Source organism: Haplochromis burtoni, unplaced genomic scaffold (assembly GCF_018398535.1).
Source record: "Haplochromis burtoni strain Fernald_Lab_line unplaced genomic scaffold, NCSU_Asbu1 Contig_140, whole genome shotgun sequence".
Classification (NCBI taxonomy): Eukaryota; Metazoa; Chordata; class Actinopteri; order Cichliformes; family Cichlidae; genus Haplochromis; species Haplochromis burtoni.
The window spans coordinates 117,192-137,590 of record NW_024582501.1 but is presented as its reverse complement, the minus strand read 5'-3'; the positions used below and the strand labels follow the sequence as shown (position 1 = coordinate 137,590).

General features: G+C 38.9%; 3 protein-coding genes across 6 annotated transcripts in view; all 3 read right to left on the bottom strand.

The window, feature by feature from the left end:
* Nucleotides 1-25: 25 nt before the first annotated feature.
* Nucleotides 26-2,627, bottom strand: ndufb7 (NADH:ubiquinone oxidoreductase subunit B7). The gene is made up of 3 exons (XM_005931369.3): nt 2,356-2,627; nt 824-992; nt 26-188 (listed from the first exon to the last, which is right to left on the bottom strand). Exons 1-3 carry the CDS (start codon nt 2,465-2,467, stop codon nt 101-103), a joined length of 369 nt encoding a protein of 122 aa, XP_005931431.1. The 5' UTR covers nt 2,468-2,627; the 3' UTR covers nt 26-100.
* A 1,295-nt stretch (nt 2,628-3,922) lies between these two features.
* zgc:136908 lies at nt 3,923-14,423 on the bottom strand. Of its 3 annotated transcripts, none has more exons than XM_005931370.3 (18): nt 13,782-14,423; nt 13,296-13,407; nt 13,028-13,200; nt 12,790-12,932; nt 12,529-12,659; nt 11,585-11,716; nt 11,354-11,456; nt 10,570-10,703; nt 9,906-10,041; nt 9,659-9,771; nt 8,357-8,521; nt 8,065-8,187; nt 7,760-7,972; nt 7,461-7,639; nt 7,232-7,361; nt 5,368-5,526; nt 4,906-5,057; nt 3,923-4,823 (listed from the first exon to the last, which is right to left on the bottom strand). In XM_005931370.3, the coding sequence occupies exons 1-18, from the start codon at nt 13,802-13,804 to the stop codon at nt 4,724-4,726; spliced, it is 2,421 nt and encodes an 806-aa protein (XP_005931432.1). In that variant the 5' UTR covers nt 13,805-14,423; the 3' UTR covers nt 3,923-4,723. The 3 variants fall into 3 exon arrangements, with proteins under 3 accessions (XP_005931432.1, XP_042080459.1, XP_042080458.1); XM_042224525.1 differs by having other exon boundaries at nt 14,198-14,423; XM_042224524.1 differs by lacking the exon at nt 13,782-14,423 and having other exon boundaries at nt 13,296-13,726.
* Nucleotides 14,424-15,775: 1,352 nt separating this feature from the next.
* The window catches only part of samd1b (sterile alpha motif domain containing 1b), a 21,773-nt gene continuing 17,149 nt past the window's right edge, over nt 15,776-20,399 (bottom strand). Inside the window, exons 6-7 of one of the 2 annotated variants that reach the window (XM_005931373.3) lie at nt 18,902-19,016; nt 15,776-18,776 (exon numbers count right to left, since the gene is read on the bottom strand). In XM_005931373.3, the coding sequence (XP_005931435.1) occupies nt 18,633-18,776; nt 18,902-19,016 (259 nt within the window). In that variant the 3' untranslated portion in view covers nt 15,776-18,632. The remainder of the gene's footprint in view (nt 18,777-18,901; nt 19,017-20,399) is intronic. The other variant, XM_005931372.3, reaches the window with a different exon arrangement.

Below are 20,399 nucleotides of genomic sequence, written 5' to 3'. Positions count from 1 at the left end.
ATTTTCGGTAATAAGATGCTGGATGTAGAGCTTAAACAATATTGTTTAATGTGAACAGTAGCAGGTATATACAAAGAAGTAGAATCAGAGGATGAACTGATTATGCCGCTTGAGCCTGAGCCTCAATTCTCTTCTTCCTCAGCTGGAGCCTCCTCTCCCTCTCGTACTCTTTCATACGCATCACATAGCTGCAGGCAGAAACACACAAGCATCAGGGTGAAGTTTATTGATGAAATCTGGGGTTTTGTGTTGCTTTGATATTCAAAGAAGAAAACTAGTTGCTCTGTTTATACCGAGCAGGATCTCATTTTCTCAGAAACAAATCAGGTAACCCCCCCCCCAACCCCCCCAAACCCCCCCCCACACCCCAAAAAAAAACAAAAAAATCTGGTCATTCTTTGACCTGCATCGACTCGTAAAAAAACAATCAGCCCAATAGTTAAAGAGAGAAATTAAAAATGCATGCCAGAAAGAGTTCGGCTCTTAGGAGGTTAAAGGAAAGCTAATAGGACCTTGTTTTTTAGACTCGCATGACCAGATTGTTTTCATAGACTTAACAAATTACTTTAGATATGAATCATGTGTGGCTAAGATTTACTTACATCTGACAGTAACACATGCTTCCTCAATATCAATAGTTTAATAAAAAAGTGAATCTACCATATATAAAGTCTACTCATAGGAGCAGACTCAGTTTTCACTTTATATATATATATATATATACTGTTTTTTTTTTTTTAAGTTTTATTTTTAAGTTTGATTATTATTTATCGTTTTAAATTGCAGCACTAACAGCAATGTCTATACAACTGTAAGCACTTACTCCTGGTGCTCGCAGTAGTCCCAGTCGTGTCTCTCATGCTTGCAGGCTAAGAAGTTGGGCCAGTTGTCCCTCTTGCACTTCATGAGTTTCAGGAGGTAATGGGCACAGTAGTCCCTCTGCTCCACAGGCAACTGGGCCAAGTTCATCTGCTCCTGTGTCGCAATCATCTCTGACAAAGGGACACAAATTTTGAATCATTACCAAGTAAAACACCCTGATGTGCTAAATAGAATATGATATAGAAGCTTGCAATAAAAAGTAATTGGTCTGACCTTATTCTTAGTCACAATTATGGATAAACACAATATGGCTAAACTAATATCACCAAACATTTTCATGTCTTGATTGAAGATATTGAGAAAGCAGTAAAAGTGAATCACAAAAGTAGTTGCTTCTGACACTTTTCAAACCATTGCTTGCACAAAATGGTTTGATTTTACCAAAGTTTCTGGGGTGATTTAACTTTACAGCCCTTTCAATATCACACAAAAACGTGCCAGCTGGGTCGAGGTCAGAACTGTTTTTCAAACAGGAAATTCATTCTTATTCTCTACCCTTTCCCCTCACCCCCCATGTGGCGATTGGAGACAGAAGTTCCTCCAAGGACTGGTTCTACTGGAAGTCTCTTCCTAATAAAAATGAGTTCTTTTTCCCACCGTCGCTAAGTGTTTGCCAAAAGTGGCCTGCTGGATAATTGGGGTTCTCTGTACAGATTCTTTACACTGCATTAAAACGTTCTTTAAAATGATTGTTGTTGCTATATGAATATGTACCTCTGCTAAATATAGTATCCTGGGAAAAATCATTTTTTGCGACCAAGGATCTCTCTGTGTATTTTAGATAGCTTTGCCTCATCTCCCCAAAGTAGTATTGAGGAGCTTCCTAGAGGACTTATGCAATGTTGCACTGGCTTCTGTCACTTTTATTACAGTGGATACATAAATATAGGTTAAGCAAGTCAGAGGTAGGCATTTTGAAGTTGCTTTTGTGACGCCCATTCATCATGAGAATCGAGAATTTCCTCCATTTCTAGACAGGATGTCTAATTGTAGTTTGATGAACACTCAGGTCTTATGTAAACTGTTGCGAAAGAGAATGCTCAAACTAAACTCTTGAGAAGAGTAAACTTTGTCAGTATAGACTTTGTTTGTATACTTTTGTACATCTGACTCCAAGTATCTTGGCACAGAGGTCCATAGAAAGTTTCTAGCCTAATCTGAACTGTGAGTGATTAAACCAGTTGTGCAATGCAACCATGAAAATACAACTTTTTTGTGACAGAAACAGTTTGATGGCGGAGATAAGAATCCCCTTCATGAGTAATCTGTGCCAAAATCCTGGTACAGCTCATGACAAACTAACAAAACCAGTTAGCTGGTAAGCTAACCAACACATTACCGCAAAGCTAACGTAAGCTAACACTTGACAGGCCAAACTAGCTGCTAATAAATCAATTCCAGTCTCAATTAATAAAAATAAAAAAATAAATAATGCAGCCGTAAAAGACGCCGAGCTGCTAGCTGCAGACCAACCTCTCTCCTTCCTTTCTGCAAAGCCGAACTGCGGGTCGAACTCGAATTTCTTTGCCGGGTCGGGTTCGGTGTCCGTCTCGGTGACATATCTTCTGACCAGGTGGGCTCCCATGACACCGAGTAAACGTACACTGTTGAAATCAACAAATTCTGGTCGCTTTTCTTTGGCGCTAACGAAATCTTTACAGAATTATTCTGCTATCTGCCATTCGGTCACCTCCACAAGCCTCCTTCTACCACTTCCGGCTGTCACCGGAAAAAAACAGCCGAGCCGAGCCAGTCGGGAAACAAGACAAATGAGAAAGGTTCCGCTTGTTACCCCGTCACTGCACTCCAATTCACCTTTCTCGTTGTATTTTTGTAAACTGTTGTTTCTACATATAATTCACTACTACTATTGATGAGTTTCTCATTTGAATCTCACAACTCATCAAAACAGTTTGTGCTTTTGTCAATCAGAACTGCAGAGTTGTCACTTACCTAAATGCTGTCCAGCATTGCACTGGTGCCTTCAATGAAATCTTTTTGTTTTGTTTTTTAGATATGGATTTCTCTTCGCTTTGGAGACGGTGGCAATGACAATAAGATAAGACGCAGAGCTAAAGATGTTAGATTGTCACTGGGAGTGACCAGGAGGGATAGCTCAGCTTTAGAGACAAAGCTGAAATTGTTTGGACATGTGGAGTTCAGGGTTAGTCTACATTGAACAAAGGATGTTGAAGATGGAGCTGGCAGGCAGAAAAGAAAAGGGGAAGACGCCAGAATTTTTTTATAGATGTAGTCAAGGAGGAAAACGTTGCATCGAGAAAAACAGAGTCAACTTTTTGGGACTTCCTTTCATGGATAGCTGAGCATACATTAAGACAAAGTTAATTTTTCCAGAGCTGAAACCTCATCAACTAGCTTATATTTTCATTATTATTAATGATTAATATAAGTAATATTATTAATGTTTAAACTCTAATTAATTCATTATTATTTTTATGGTTATGTTAGTTAACTAAATAGCTTTGAGTGATGGTGTATGAAACAAAGACCCTGAAAATGTATCTAAATTGGGGCTTTTCCTGACTAAGAATGGGGCTCTGGAAGTGACTATGTACTACAGTCACTCTGTATGCAGTAAAGATTTGTTTTTGCAGATCATTTTCCCGGGCTTTATGATCATTTGATAAATAAATTAACAACAACTGTACAAATGAACCAGTGTTGATGTGAAGCAACAGTGCTTGTGTGTTTGCACACATGTTTTGTTTTTACTTAAGAGCACAAGAAAATTCCTTCGGGCAAGTAAAATTTATGTAAACCCACATTTCAACTTATTCATTTTATTATTTAAAGAAAAATGCAAGTCATTTAAATTGTAACATGGCAAAATCACTTGTGCGAAAAAGCTCTTATATGATAGTATTTGGTACACAGTACAAATCACGTTCCCAGTGAGCGTGAAAGGAATTTAAAATAAGCCTGTATTTAGCTTGTAGCTTGATCCAAGACCTTCTGCTGGCTGAGTCAAGCTTTGTTATATAGAGACTCACTGCTGCTAACGCTACTCATAAAATACAAATTTTCAAGAAGAAGAAGTTTTTATTCATTTCTTAACTGTTAAACAGAAAAGTGCAAACTGATCACAGTGACAACCAAAGCATGTTGTTAGGGTAACAAGATTTTAGACTTGTCTTATAAATTGACTGCGTGGGGACAGTAAAACAAATATTATTCTGCTGATCTGGAGCATTCAGGTGACACCAGTCACCCAAAAAAATTCACCCCAAGGTCAGACCGCGCAATGCTCAGACAAACTATAAAATCCTAAGAGCTACACCTCTGACTCTACAGTGACCTCAGCTAGTATGTTAAATGTTAATGTTCATGAGTTGCATCCAAACAATCAATAAGACTTCTAGAACAATATCCTTAGACAGATTTTACAGGAGATATTTAGCCATACTGCACAAACACAGTAAATCAAATACAAATACATCATATCAACTGACAGACACAGTGATGGAGGGGTCATGATTTGCGTTTGTTTTATAGCCACAGGACCTGGACACCTAATTTAGTCACCCATCAAGTTTGCTGTGTATCAAAGTATTCAAAAGTAAGGCCATCTGTGCACAGCTGAAACAATGTTGTAAAGAGGAGTGGGCCAAAATTCCCAGTGATGTGAGAGACCGATAAAGTCATACAGAAAATGATTTATGATTCACCCTCTTGTTTTATGATTTTATTAAAATTTAGAAAAAGTTTTTCTTTCTTTCTTTTTTTCTTTTCTTTTTTTTTTTGTTTAAAATTTTTTACTTCCTTTAATCATCTGTCTCATTCCTCCAGAGAAGCAGTACACAGTAGCTGACTGCAGTTTTTGTCACTGGTAGAGATCATCGTCGCCTTCATCTCTGTACAGACTCGGCCTCCCAGATCCAGAACCTTGACTTCCAGACTGGGAACCAGTAGCAGAAGGAAACCTGGGTGGGGAGAAAAGAGTTTCAAGTACAACTAAAACAAGACTGGCTTGTCCACAACTACACGTTTGATAAGCATGTGCACCTGAAGTTTCCAAAACCTCGGCTCTGTTGCAGAGTTTGAGCAAACATCTCATATTTGCGTATGTCATTGTCACTAACAGAGCGACGGGCAAATCGCATCGCCTCTTCAAAGTGGTCCTTCCTGATCTCTGGGACTGGATCAAAGTCCTCATCCTGCAGTCAGAAAAAAAGAAAACAGATAAGGATTTCATGCAAAAATAATACACTGTGTGCGTGTGTGTGAGTGTGTGTGTGTGTGTGTGTGTGTGTGTTCCCAGTCCAAAGGCTGAAAGTTACAAAACACACAGCCGCCCTTTAGGGAACGTTTTATCTCCCACAGTCTCTGTCTGTACCATGCACACACAGCCTGGTACAACTTTGAGATGTGATTTGTAGAGATAATAAAAGAAAGCCAGAGAAGCCCAATTAGCATTTTCTTCTATAATACATTATATTTTGGTGTAAACAAGCTTGAGCAGCTGACCATAGGGACGCCTGGTCTGTTCTGCCTCTGACGCTCAGCCTTGATCTCGGCCTCTATTGCCTCACGGATGGCCAGCTTACAGGCCCGCTGACAAATCTCTGTCAGATCAGCTCCAGAAAATCCATCTGTGATGCCAGAAAGGTATTCAAGATCCACATCCTGAAGACAAGAGGAAGAGTAAACGACAGAAACTAAGACACTGTAAAAAATAACTTCTGTTTCTGTACACTCCCACAGTGGGTTTTAAATCAAACAGTGAAAATGTGATTGAAGTCAAGGGATTCAACAAAAGTTGAAGCTGTTTAGGAATTTCAGTCATTTTTATCCACAGTCTGCTCATTTTCAGAGGCTCAAATTCATTTGACAAACTAACATAATTGTAAATACAGGGATTTTTCAGAATAATGAGGAAAAATTCCAAACTCTTGCACCAATGGGAATCAAATGCTGTGTTTCCTCTCTAGAGAGGCTGTGACAGGCCTTTACTGAAGCCACATTCAGTTGCTATTTTTGTGCCTTTAGTTTTGTCTTCAGTAACTGAAAAGCGTGTTTTCAAGTTCACAGCATTTAGTTGAATCTGAGGAGACACTTGAGATTTCATCCTGGTTTGATCAGCAGTCACATCATCTATAAACACTACAGTCGCAGTTGTGCTGGCAGTCGTACATGCCGATGCCATGATGGCGTCTCCACCATGTTTTACAGATGACGTGTTACACTTTGGATTAGGAGCTGTTTCTTTCCTTCTCTACGCATCATTTTGGTACAACTCAAGCTTGGCTTTACCTGTCACAAGATATTTTTTTCCAGAAGTGGATTTTATATGTCTTGTGGCAAAATCTAATCCGACCTTATTCTGGATTGTAATACGTGGTTTGTACCTGGTTGTAAACTCACTTGATTTCCATTCATGAAGGCATCTCTTGATTGTAGACTTGCAATAATATGCTTACCTCTTCTAAAGTATTCTTGATTTGGCTAGATGTTGTGAAATTGTTTTTCCTCTCTCCAAAAGTTGATTCTGTTCGTCTGGACGTAGCGTTTTGTGGGAGACTCACACAAAAATTTACTTTTCTGGATGATTGAGAATGCATCAAGATGTTTTTCCTCTCAAACAAGGAAATCATTCTGATCATCCACTTTATTTGTCTTCTCTGGTTTTTCAGGGAATTTGTTGTTGACCAGCACATTCAATTTTTTGAAAAATGCTTCAGATGGTTGGTTTAGCTGCTCCTAATCTTTGGTTTATTTTGTTTTTCAGTCTGATTATAGCTGCCCTCACTTGCCTCAATGTCTCATTTTGTATCTCATATTGATGGCTCTAGTGAACAAATTGCAGCGTCACCACTTGGAATCACCTACAGGTCTTTTATCTGGTTAATTTGTCATGGAATACTCAGGGAGCAGGACTCATCTGGCCACATAACTGCTTCTGAATTAATTGTCCAATTACTTTTTAGCCTGCAGTAAAGGCCTGGCAAAGCGTATCAGGGGAAAAAACACATCATTAGGCGAGGTCCGTGGACTTTAGACTTAAGGCAGTCATTGAAAGCAACGCATTTTCATCCAAGTATTAATAGCAGTTCCTATATTTAAAATTATTTTAGTTTGTCTGATTACTTTTGAGCCTCTGGAAATGGGGGTCTATGCATAAAAACCACTGCAGTTTTGAAACTGTTAATGCAATCTGTTGGTTAAACACCCTAAATTAAAGCTGAAAGTCTGCGCTTCAATCACACCTCGATTGAGTTTAATATCCACTGTGGTGGTGTACGTGGGTAAAATTTAAAAAAATGTGTAATTTTACAAAACTTATGAATCTAACTGTATAGAGCAATTGGTTTTGTATGTGTGTATCACCAACTCTTGCAACAGGAGATTTGCGTAGATTGGCTTTAAGAATTGCTGTGCGAGATGGCTTATCAGGCAACGGGATGTAGATGAGCTGATCCAGACGACCTGGCCGCAGAATGGCTGGGTCTATGATGTCTGGCCTGGGATGATGAGAGGAAGGATGAAAGTGAGAAGAAAAGTAGGTAAAGGGTTTCATTTATTAACATCTGTACGATACAGACACGCAAAAATGTGTGCACCTGTTTGTGGCACCGATGATGAAGACGTTCTTTTTGTCCGACATGCCGTCCATCTCTGTGAGTATCTGGTTGATGACTCTGTCAGCTGCACCACCTGCATCACCTGCACCGCCTCCTCTAGATTTGGCGATGGAGTCCAGCTCATCAAAAAACAAGATGCAGGGGGCTGCCTGTCTGGCCTGGAGGCAGAAGGAAAAGGTCAAGAGGTCAAGAAAGGTTAAAGTGTAAAGCCAGAACTACAGATTTGATAGAGTACTTTAGTCTGTATTGAGCTCACACTTTCCTCTCTCCACTCTTACCTTATCAAACACATCCCTAACATTTGCTTCTGATTCTCCAAACCACATGGTGAGCATCTCAGGTCCTTTGATCGAGACAAAGTTAGCTTGGCATTCATTGGCGATGGCCTTAGCCAGTAGGGTTTTCCCGCAGCCTGGAGGGCCGTAAAACAAAACTCCACGAGATGGGGTCATTCCAAACTTCAGGAATTTGTCAGGATACTCAACAGGGTACTATGGTGAAGCAAGATGAAGATTCACAGATTATGGATTGAGCTTGTGTTTGTAGTATTGTGGCAAAATTAATGCATGAGTGTTTCTTCCACCTGAACAAGCTCTTGGAGTTCTCGCTTGACCTCGTCCAGTCCGCCGATGTCCTCCCAGTTGACCTGAGGTACCTCTGCAACTGTCTCTCTCAGAGCTGATGGGTTGCTCTGACTTAAAGCCCACTAAAGTGAGGCGATGTTTGGTAAAGAGATGCATATCTATTCATTTATTAATTCCTCAAGAAATATTGATATGCATCTCACATTCATGTTATATGTTGTTCTTTCACTCAATTCTTATAGTTCTACCAACACAAAGAGCTAAATTCATGTGCATTCATGTCTTTTGTACCTGGAAGTCATCCATAGTGACAGCCATTGAGTTGAGCAGGTCAGCATCGATGGTCTCATCCTCCAGATCTATGAGGGTCATTTTCTTCCGGATGGCTTGCAGAGCAGCTTCTGAGCACAAAGCAGCCAGGTCAGCACCCACGTGGCCATGGGTCTCTGTGGCAATCTGGAATATTTTAAATAAATCACATTAATATTAACATACTAAGTATCAAGCAAGAAAATAATATTTATTCATATAATTTTTTTACTGACAAGAATCACAAAGGGATTTACAGAAGAAGAAATCAGTTAAAAGGAAAACAAAATTTAAGGTTCAGAAGTTTAAGTATTTGGTGAGTTTGCTTATATCACCCTAACGTTCAACTTTATTAAATTTAACTGACCCTATATTGATAAAAATAATAATAATAATAATAATTTAAAAGAAATAATTTGAATAAATATCATTAGTTTGTTGGATAGATTCCTATATCGCCCCTTCTCAGAGAAGGTTATGTTTACAATTGATATTATAATGCATACGGTCTAATACAAATTGCAACACTTACAGCAACAAAAGGAGGCATTGTCAAAATGTTTGATTTCATATTTAATTACAAATTCCATTTAAAATTTAAGTTTTATTTCAGTAAAAACTGTTATAAGGAATCATCAGAGTCTTTACATTTATGGGGAATACTCTAATTAAATGACACTCTCTTGCCATAAGTTCAAGCTGTATTACAAGAATATCAAAAAGACCTACAACACCTAAGGATCCCTAATCATCTGCCCGGGCAGGAGGGCCAAGGTGGATCCTTGGTAGAGAAATGCATGTTTTCATCCTGATTAGTTTATTTATAATTGCAAAATAGGACACTGGCCTTGGTACAGGATGTGCTTCTTGTTGCTCTACTTGCAAAAAATGCTCACCTTAACTTTCTAGTGGTAATTTTTAGACTTGTTACCAGTACAGTGCTATAAGATATTAATTTTGTTATCAGATCAGCTACTTTCAGCTGTTCCCTTAGTCAGGAGGTTTCATCACGGCAGAGAGCTCCACATATGTAATTTAGCAGATTTTTACACCCTTCAGGGATATTTCATCTGATTGGTAACTGTGTGTAAACTACTACACTATGAAGCCACCAGCTTTGGTATAATGTTCACAAACTCCACAATTTAAAAAGTTGTTGGCTTTTTTTGCTTGAGCCTTTAAGGTGATTGATGAAAAAAATAGCAGATTTATTTATTATTATTTAACTCACCATTTCAGTTTTAATTTTATATTAAAGCATTCATTCATTTTCCACTGGCTCACCCTCTCCAGATCGACATCTTGAGCCAGTTTCATGTTTTTGGTGTGGATCTGCAGGATCTCCAATCTACCAGTCGAATCTGGGATTCCAATATCAATCTCACGGTCAAACCTGCCTGGAAAGAAATTGCAATATTTGTAAATGTGTGTGTGTGTGTGTGTGTGTGTGTGTGTGTGTGTGTGTGTGTGTGTGTCTGTGTGAGTGTGTGTGTGCGTGCGTGCGTGCGTGCGTGCGTGCGGTTCTCCTGACCAAAGCGTCTCAGAGCCGGGTCCACACTGTTCGGTCGGTTTGTTGCAGCCATGACAATCACATGAGCTCTTTGCTTCAAGCCATCCATCAGGGTCAGGAGCTGGGACACTATACGCCTCTCCACCTCGCCATGAGTCTGTACATACACATAGACTCACACGTGGTCAAAAACATTTAACTGTTATTTACATGGACACAGGATAACAACGGGGGGTTAGGTCACTCCCGTCTTAAATCAGCAAATTTTTAGAACATTTTCTGCTTGACCAACTTGGATTGGCCTAAAATTGTAATGGTCCAAAAAAGGTCCACTGACCCACCTTCAGGCCCTTTCCACGCCCATTGAAACTAACTAATTTTTCTTTGCAATGTGAAGAGTTTTTATTAGTTTGTGCTGAAACATGAGACTAGACTTTTTTCATATTTTAACTAGCCAGTATTCAGAAATCCAAACAGTGCTTTAGATTTCAATGTGCAAAAGACCATTTATACACACACACACACACACACACACACACATATATATATATATAGAAACACACATACAGGTCCATGCCTATTTGTGATGGAATGATAGTAAAGACTTGCTGAAAGCCAGTTTTCTGCAGACACTTTGATCTGACCAAGCAGAAACAAGTTTCTTGAATTGTCCCCTCATGTTTACCTTCTCTCTCTTGGGAGCAATGGCATCCAGCTCATCGATGAAGATGATGGCAGGGGCGTTATTCTCTGCCTCCTCAAATGCTTTTCTTAGGTTGCTTTCTGACTCTCCAGCCAGCTTACTCATGATCTCGGGACCTGGTCACAGAATGATACTTTACAAACATCTCCTGCACAGGACTAAGAATAAGAGAACCACTATTTACCACTATAACCTCCATCAGGTTCTTGTTATTCAGCTGACTACATTTTAAAAGTTTTTCTTGAAAGGTCACTAGTATTCTTTGTTGCAGTTATTGGTGTGTTAGTTTGTTGCAGATCTTGCACTTTATGTTGTATTTAATGGATTTTCAATATATGACCGCTACCTTGGCAAGAGATGTGATCTCAGTGGAACTTCCAGGTTGAATAAAGGTAAATAAATAAATAAATTCCCCTTTTAATTTTTCTCTGTTTATTTTATTTTTTTAAGATTTTGAGTTTTTGAGTAAAACGTTTGTTGTTTTTCCTTTTTCTATTTACTGTGCATTTCTGTTTTACCTTTCAAAGAGGGTTCAATCCATCTCTTGGTTAACTGACACAAGACACTCAACAGAAAACGAACTGGAGCACAGTTTTTACAAAAGTAAAGAATTGCAAAACCATATTAACTCAAAGTTTTAATTAATTTATTACTAGTAATTTTTGTTTGTTTGCTGCATTTATTTGCATAATATTCTGCTTTGCAGAGAGTCATTTATTTCCTTCTGTGCTTTAGATTTTCAGGCCTCAGTAGACAAAAGTCTCACCATTGATGAGGAAAAAGAAGGCACCAGTTTCATTTGCTACAGCTCGGGCCACCAGGGTCTTTCCTGTTCCTGCAGGGCCGTACAGCAGGATACCTCTGGGGGGCTGAGAGAGAAGGGAAGAACATACCAAGTAATGCAAAAAGATGCCATGTTAAAATGGAAACAATCACTATTATTGGTGGCTGGGATGATAATTTGTTTTTGAACTGCATGTGTGTGTGTGCATGATACCTTAACTCCGATAGCCTTAAACAGTCCTGGGTGTCTAAGAGGAAGCTCCACCATTTCTTTGATCTGGGCCAGCTGCTTCCGACAGCCTCCAATGTCATCGTAGCCAATGTCATTGAGACTCTCCTCTTCATCCTGTCATGCACCAGAAAGCCAGACAGTTTATTACTGTATGTACTGATTAAAAGATGAGGCAATGAGATTTCTTTGGGTATATCTTTGCATCGTCAAAGGTCCCTTTAAGCCATTTTTATAAATTTGATAGTATCCTGAAACAAGAAAGTCATTTGTCCTGAGTCAGACGTTCGGTTCTACAAAAGAGACTTCTTTTTACTGGAACAGGAAGAAATCGGATGGGATGAAAGAAGAATGAATGTCACACTAAAGAAAAACTGCAGAAACCTAAATAAACCCCATGTAGTCACAATCTTCATCTAATGTTTAATCTAAAAAGTATTTGGAGATTGTTAGTTCAAAATAACTCAAACTGGGGTCAATACAAGCAAACAGAGAGATTCATGGAGTTGCTCTGTAATATAATTTAATATAGATGTGAGAGAAGTGAGTCGTGGCTGGAAATAAGTGAAAGTATATGTCTATTTTTGATGCAACAAATGAAGCAACAGTTTATACAATGAACTAACAAAAAATTAACAAATCTGTGAGAAGAATATTTACTAGTTTAATTTTAAATGAGCCAAAATGCAGTCTGATTAATGTTATTTATTTATTGTACAACAACACATTGCCAATATGATACATGCAATTTGCAGTTTCATAAAGGACTTTACAGTATAAGCTCTACAATCTGGAACAAACTGGTGCAATACTTCTTGCAGTAATTCCCCAGATAGGAGAATTTTGTTATAAAATGGTTTTCTTACAGTTCTTTAAATGTTAACACACACTAACATCACACAAAGCAGACTCTTTAATCTCTCACAGACCTCTCTCTTAATTGGCTCTCCCTCACAGTAGATGACTGTGTCAGGGGCAACGATGCAGTGAGGGCTGGGGTCCGTCTCCACCACCTTGAACTCCACAGCTCGCATGCTTCCCCTCACCAAGAAGATGTCACCTAACAATGAAAAGGAGAAGCCACTACATTCACAGCAGCTTCCTGTGCTCTTTGAGTTTCTGTTTTATGTTATAATGTGACCTCAGCTGATTTTATTGCGCTATAACTAGCAGCTGAGGTGTTGCTGTACCTTTGTGCACAGGCCGGTAAGCCTCCAGAAAGTACGGTTTGAGGAAAACATCAAAGAGGTTCCCTGATAGGCCTTCAATGGTGTCATCTATGGGGAGCACATGGATCTTTTTCCCATACTTGATATCAGGACAGGCATGGATACTGTAATGACACGCACATCAGCAGACACCTGTGGATTATGGTAAATTCATAGCTCCACACTACACTCAAAGCCACAGGCATGAGGTCCACTGCACCTGATGACGTCACCAAGCCGGACACGCAGGTTGTTGCGCGTCACACGGTTCATCCGAATTCGTTCATCTCCACAGGTGTCATCCGTCAGGACGATGCACACTGTTTGCCGTCGTTTCCGCCCTCTCAGCACCACGGTGTCTCCTCGGAAAAGCTGGAGCTCCTCTGTCTTTCGCTAACGCAAACACACACACTCACACACATAAGCCTAACAGTCTAACAAGAAGACAAACAGGACTCTGTGTGGCTATATCTACACCTTACACACACCTGTGATAGGCTGACAATGCTGCTGTCTTCACTGACAGCCTCATCTACAATGAGCCTGTTTGGTCTATGCTTCTGCTTCAGGATGGCAGTGGAGTAATCTTCTCCCTTTGGGCTTCCAAACAAGAGACACATTATGGCACTCTCACATGTACGTGAAGCTCTAATTTCCTCATGTGACTCTGTGCTGTATTTAGAATCTGTGTGGCTCTGCACATAGCAACTATTTGATTTCATAAACATGAAAATATTATTTGATTATCAATAATGAACTGTACAGGAGTTTTAACATTTTTATGATCTTGAACAGCTGCACTGTGATTTCTCATTATTCAAAGTTTCATGACACAAAAATCCATATTGGATAAAATGTCATTACTCCTTAAAATATTTTACTGCATATTGAAACATGCATGACTAAGCACACACACACACACACACGCATGCATACACAAAGTTACTGTGTGCATACGCAGCTGTTTCACTCACTCTGCTCCTCCTGAGCCTGGCATGACTGCTCCTCTTTGTCCTGTCACACTTTAGATTTCCTTCAATTTTTCACCCTCAGAGTTCACTCCCTCACTGTCTTCTGTAGGTGTTTGCCCTCGTAGATTCAAAAGTTGATCTTGTGTAGTTCTAATCAGCACCGAAGAGCTCAGATTTCCCTCTGATCTGACCAGCGCTGTTCAGGTTTTAGTCTTTCTGAAGCTCTGATATTTTCCCAGCAGTCAGAGTCCTTTTTCTTTTCCCCTGTTTTCTTAAAGCAGCATGTTTACAGGAGGTGCTGCCTGCCTGTTTATCAGCGGAGGTATAAATATGTCCATCTACTTCTCTGTCTTATTATAACCCCAACATGGGTGGACCCATACACACACTTTCACACACACACTCCCTTGCACACTTACCTTGGAGAGTGTCCCAGAACAGATACAGTGTGATATTTCCTCCTCCTCCTGCTACTAACCAACAAATGCAAGCAAGAGCTGAGCGAGCCTCAAACGCTGTGAAATATTTATGGGTCGCAATAAGTTCTGCTTTCAAAAGAACTGACATATCGTCCGTTTTATCTCCTGGACGAGTCCTCTCTTTTCTAAAACCATTGTCCTTCGACTCCTTGTCACTGTGACTGAAGTGAACTGCTGTTGTGCTCCGGCTGCTCTCGGCCGTTGGTGTATTTATGTTTAGTACACACGTACATAGACACACCCTCTCAAGGACACTCACAAAAACACCACCACAGCTTGCAAACAACTGAGCATTCACTCACTGTGGATTCTTTTTATTTTTATGTTTTATTACTAAATTGTTTAAACAAATGAAAGGAAACAAGCTACAAGGGCTTAAACATACTGTACATTCCCCCTGTGAGAATCAGGACTCGAGCTGTTCCCTCCAACAGATTTAACGAACAAGAAGGAAATGATGTTAACAACACATCGAACACTTTCTTCTTTCTAATGGTAATAATCTTTCAAACACAGTTATTGGAAAGACAGTGAGAGGTAGAGGAGGTTTAAATGCACAAAGAAACATTGAATCTGATTTACACATCAGTGTACGTTGAAATGTATTGGATATGCTGGAAAAAAAGAAATAAAAATAAGACAAAGAAACAAAATTACAGTTTTTTGTATCATAAACATGGAATGTATGCTGTTACAATACAGATGGAAATAAATTATGTGACAACTGGACACATTTGGTCGCCTTTTGTCGTTATCAGTCAATAAAAGCCATTAAAAAATGCTGGTGGTATGAGATCACTTGATTGATCGACTCAACTTTACCCACAACATCTCTCAGTAAATAATGTAATCTTAGTAATTAACAATCAGCCAAATGGGTTTTAATATATATGTGTGTGTGTGTGTTAGTTCAGAGGTGATTTATCGGCTGATTTCAGTTCAATTAGCCAAACTTTACTCTGCAGCTGGTTTCACAGAGATATTTAGATGGTTCATAGGTGTTTTCTACATTAAATAGGCCACAGAAGCAGTATTTTCTTCTTTAATGTTGACTATCAGTAATATCTATAGGAACAAAAGAAGTAAGCATGTCTATAAGACTTGAGCCTTTGTTATGTAAGTAAAGCGCTTTTAGTGTTTCTTGCTCAAATTTGGGATTTTTTATCATATGTTTTTTTACATCGTCCATCAAAATGCACTGTCCCTGTTAAAAGTAACAGTCAGGTGTTTTCATAGACCCAGGAAGGCAAAAGATTGAACCAGCTGCCTGTCCCTTCAAGCTTTTCCTAGTTATGTATGACAAAATTAAAATCTATTTACTAAATATTAAAAAGTAACTGCCAAGTGTAACTAGCTAACAGAAGCAACTAACAAAGTTAATATTACCTTAAGTATGTGTCTGGAACTGACATATAATACACAAATAAATAACCTACATTAAATAAAGACATATTTAGGGCCAATAAAATGTGTGTGTGTGTGTGTGTGTGTGTGTGTGTGTGTGTGTGTGTGTGTGTGTGTGTGTGTGTGTGTGTAAGGCATGCTACCTTTTGCTGCTACATCCTGTTTTACTTTTATCTTACATTGGTGTTGATTGAACAGCACTAAAGTGTTTTCAAGACATCGAGCGAAATCATTCTCAACGATTAAGCTAGTACGCTAAAAATACCATACAAAAGACTTTACATTTAAAGCTAGTGGTTGATTCATGATGATCTGACATATGCTGTCATATTAAAGAGGAAGTTCATACAGAAATCGAATTGAAATATTTTTTTCTCTGGTGTCTAAAACCATAAATATTTGGATGAATATTGGGAACAGTTAGAGAGCTGCACACCACCACAGAAGATTTTAAATCAAGCATTGAAGATGTGACTCAAGTGCAGACTTCCATTTGAGGGGTTTTAACAAAAGTATTGTATTAACGTTTCGCACACATTGTTATACAAAGGCCCTGATTTTAGAGGCTCAAAAGTAACTGAATAAGAAAAATTTAAAAATAAGGATTAATTAAACTACTTTTGCTGGAAACCTTGAAGTCTAGAACCATTGGACATTACCAAATGCCTACTGCAGGCTAAAAAGTATGATTGTGATCAGATGAGGTCTGTTCCCTTATTATTCCATGATAAATACAGCTGATAAAAGCCCCTGAACGGATTCCATTTAATTCTCAATGAGGTCCAAAGCGGTGTTGATGCAAGTGACGTAAGCTATCATTAGCCTGAAAAAGCAAAATAAATCGAAGAGTGTTTTAATATTTGGATGAAAACTGACATCATCAAATGCTGCATTTACTCCTTCAGATGCTCTGCCAGGACTTTACTGTTGCTCCTTCAGTTGCTCTTTGTGGGTCTTTCTGCCACCATTTTTATATTTAATAACTAAAAACATGTCAGGTGACTGTCTTAGCCATTGAGGAATCTCACATTTCTTTACCTTGAGAAACTCTTGGGCAGCTTTTGCCCTGCACTTTGACTCACTATCCACTATCCATCAAATTGAATGGTTCTTGGATCAGTTTCGAACTTTTGGCTGAACCTGAACCTCAATGCCTCGCACACTTTAGAACTAATTCTGCCACTTCTATCAGCAATCACAATATTAATAAACACTAGAAGTCCAGTTGTGGTGGCAGCCACACATGTCCGTACCATTACATGCCTTCACCATGTTTGACGTATGATGTGGTATGGTATGTTTCTGTCTCCATCATTCTGGTTATTCTTTGCAATATTTCTTCAGAACTGTGCAGGCTCCTTTAGATACTTTCTGTCTTTTACAAGATACTTTTACTTTGTCATGAAATAACGAAGATAACAGCATCACCATAGAGGTGCCTGTCAGTCAGTTGTCCAATTACTTTTTAGCCTCTGGAAACTGAGGACTATGTACAAAAATAGCTGTTATTCCAATTTGTTTGTTAAAGCTGAAGGCCTTCACTTCAATCATGTCTTGATTTCTTGATCTAAAATCAGTGAGGAGGCGTCCAGAGTCCAAATTTCATTCATTTGGAATAATTCAGCAGTGACTCAGTGAAAATAACAAAAAAAAAAATCCAATCACTTTGCTTTTGGGTGAGCAGTTTCTGTTAGGAACAAGTTTCTTTCTACTGAGCTACACCCATCAATCTTTTCAATGTGACTACAAAAAGAGCGACTATTATCCCCCTCAGCTGAGCTGCAATATCTCTTTTAGTAATAAAGTACTAAATAGTTCCCTTTAATTGGATTTGAGGATGAACTGTCTTCAAGAAATCACAACATCTTAACTCTGGTCCAAGATGTCATGATAACTAAAGATACACTTAAACACTTTTAAATACACTTAAAAATTACACTCTTTGTGTAAATCATCACTGATGAGCGGATCACTCCCAGTAGATCGATCCATTTAGTTTGTTTAGGAAAAAAGCTCTCAGCTTACTCATAATTTCTATAAAACTGGACCTACATAAGACAGTTAAACAGTTCTGTGTGACATGCGATTTTAGGTGTCTATTAAAGAAGTAAAGTCTGATGTAAAGCAAATATCAAAGTGTATCTCTGTAAAACCAGCATATAAGGTGGTGATGCATAGCCCTAAGCAGATTTAAAAAATACTTTTTCCATATGAGATATTAAGTTACACAAAATCAACCAGCTGATAAGCTGACATGGTCCAAAAGCCTCTCAAACATCTTAGTCAGTTTATTGCTTTGACCAGCAACCATTTCCAAAATTTCAATAACCCTGCACAGGTTTTGTTTTAAACATAGAGAACAATATAAAGGTTCATCATGCCAGCCATCATCAGCCTACTTCAGCTTTGGGAATGTCTCAAATCCGGTCAACCTCTAATTTCTTTGCTGTCCTTTTCAACATCTTCTGTCTATTTGTAGAAGGAAAGGTACACACCAACAAGAACATTCTCAGATCATAGCCCAAAAATGCAAATGATCCCTTCCCCAAGTCCCAGAAAAAAAACATACCGCTTTCAAAATGTGCATAAAAGTCAGCATGAAGTGACAGCTTAAACCAAAACATTTTGCACAGTTTAATCAGTACAATTGCAAAGTGCTTAATTGTTGTTTGTCTTAAAGGAGAAATTGCATGGTTGTTTGAAAATCTCTGCTCTACTTTCTCCCTCCGACACTTGTGCTCTGATAGAAAATCCTTGTTGTCTAGAAAATCCAGTCTCATTTCTGATGTCAAGAGGCAGGAGGATAAGAAACAACAGTGTGTGTGTACCTGTGTTTTTGTGTTTGCATGTGTTGTGTGACATGAGATGAAAAGTTAAGTGTATTGTACTGTATATCATGCATGCATTTTTATACTACGTTAGCTATATGTAGATACAAACACAACAGTCTGCTTGTATTTGATTCATGCTGTTAGCAGTCGTCATCCTCAAAGTGTGTTTTCTGCAGAACCTTTACATGACGTTCATAGATCTTGAGGGCGGGGCCAAGTCTGATTGACAGGCCAGTCAAAACATCATTACGCTGCATGAGGAGAAGTGACTTTCCATCGATTTCCTAATGAAGAGAGCAAAACAGCGCATGCGGGTGCATGTTGATTACAAGTGTTTAAAGTGAAGCGCAAGCCATTGAGCTTCTGTATGGTGCACTCTAGTGGCAACTAAGGAAGATCACAGCCTTACCTGGGTCCTGAACGCAGCAGCCTGCTCAGGGAAACCCGCTGCTGTGAAATAACTGACAACATCTGACACTGTCCAGTTTACTGGGCTCCCATTGACGCCCTCAGACTTCATGAGCCTGCAAAAATAACACAGTTGGTCAAACAGAAAACATGCAGGAGGCGACGTTGAAACAGTCAATTTTAACAGTTATAGTGCTGCCAGATTTATTTTTCCTCTCTTTTGTAAATTCTATAGTGCATAGCACGACTGCAGAAAAACTATCAATGCCTTTTCATTTCATAAAACTGGTAGAGAGCTGGGGCCAGAGATCTGGATCACTTTGTCTAACCTTGCAGAAGTCATTCCCCTCTAGTATGCTATGCATTGACTTCCTGTGTTTCAGTGATTACTTTTGTGTCACAGTTGGTATAATCATATGTCTCACTTTATTTTAAGTGTATAATGTAATCAGGGAAGTGCTTATATTGCACTACACAATATCCTGTGATTAAGTGCTTGGTGGTGATTAGTTGGATATTAAGGTTGAAATTAAACTCACACTGTTAAAATATTATAACTTTTTTGTGTCCTGTCTGCAGATTGAAGCTAAGATCTCACAGGTTAAGTACAATTGTTTAGTTTTAATTTATGGGTGGTCACATCCATATTGGCTGAAAAGAGTCCATCAAATATGGGCAAATATCAAATATGACACTAAACAAATGTAGGATGTTCTTCACATGAAAAATAATGTGAAAATGAAAGTACACCATCCTTGAGTTTCAGGGTTTTTATATATTATAATAAATGTCACCTTGTAGAACCACCTCTGCCACATCACTGTCAAACAATTTTAGCCAGCTCTTCTTTACAACGTTGCTTCAATTCAATGAGGGGAGTTGTTTATGCACAGCTCTCTTAAGGTCCCACCACAGCATTTCAATCAGGTTGAGGGCTAGACTTTCAGTGGGCAATTGGAACACCTTGATTCTTTTCTGTTTTTAGCCATTTTTTGTAGATTTGCTGCTGTTCTCATTGATCATTGTCCTGTTGCAAGATCCAATTTGGGACAAGCTTTATCTGTCAAACAGAAAGTCTCATGTTTCACTCAAGAATACTTAGGTATACAGAGGAGTTCGTGCTCAACTCAATGACTGACAGATGCTCAGGTCCTGTGGCTGCAAACCAAGCCCAATTCATCACCCCTCGACCACCGTACTGACAGCTGGTAGGAGGTATTTGTGTTCACACGCTGTTTGGTTTTTTCTAAATGTGAGACTTAACATTACGGCAAAACATCTCCAGTTTAGATTCGTCATTTTTCCAGATGCAACTTTGCAAACCTAAGCTGCGCTGCCATGTTCTCTTTTAGCAAGAAGACGCTTTCTCCTGACAACCCTTCCAAACAATCCACACATGTCAGTCTTGTTCTAATTGACTTGTAATGAATTTAACATTAAACATGCTGACTGAGGCCTGTAAAATGTGAGATGGAGAGAACAGTAAAAAGCAAAAAAAA

Coding starts and splice junctions, on each gene's coding strand:
- zgc:136908 (XM_042224524.1), bottom strand. CDS start 13,535: ATGTTTATGAAATCAAATAGTTGCTATGTGCAGAGCCACACAGATTCT. Junction 11,717..12,528: donor GAGAGCCAATTAAGAGAGAG/GTCTGTGAGAGA, acceptor GGTGCATGACAG/GATGAAGAGGAGAGTCTCAA. Junction 5,527..7,231: donor GCAAATCTCCTGTTGCAAGA/GTTGGTGATACA, acceptor TCTTGTCTTCAG/GATGTGGATCTTGAATACCT.
- ndufb7 (XM_005931369.3), bottom strand. CDS start 2,467: ATGGGAGCCCACCTGGTCAGAAGATATGTCACCGAGACGGACACCGAA. Junction 993..2,355: donor TGCAGAAAGGAAGGAGAGAG/GTTGGTCTGCAG, acceptor TCCCTTTGTCAG/AGATGATTGCGACACAGGAG. Junction 189..823: donor GACTACTGCGAGCACCAGGA/GTAAGTGCTTAC, acceptor TTCTGCCTGCAG/CTATGTGATGCGTATGAAAG.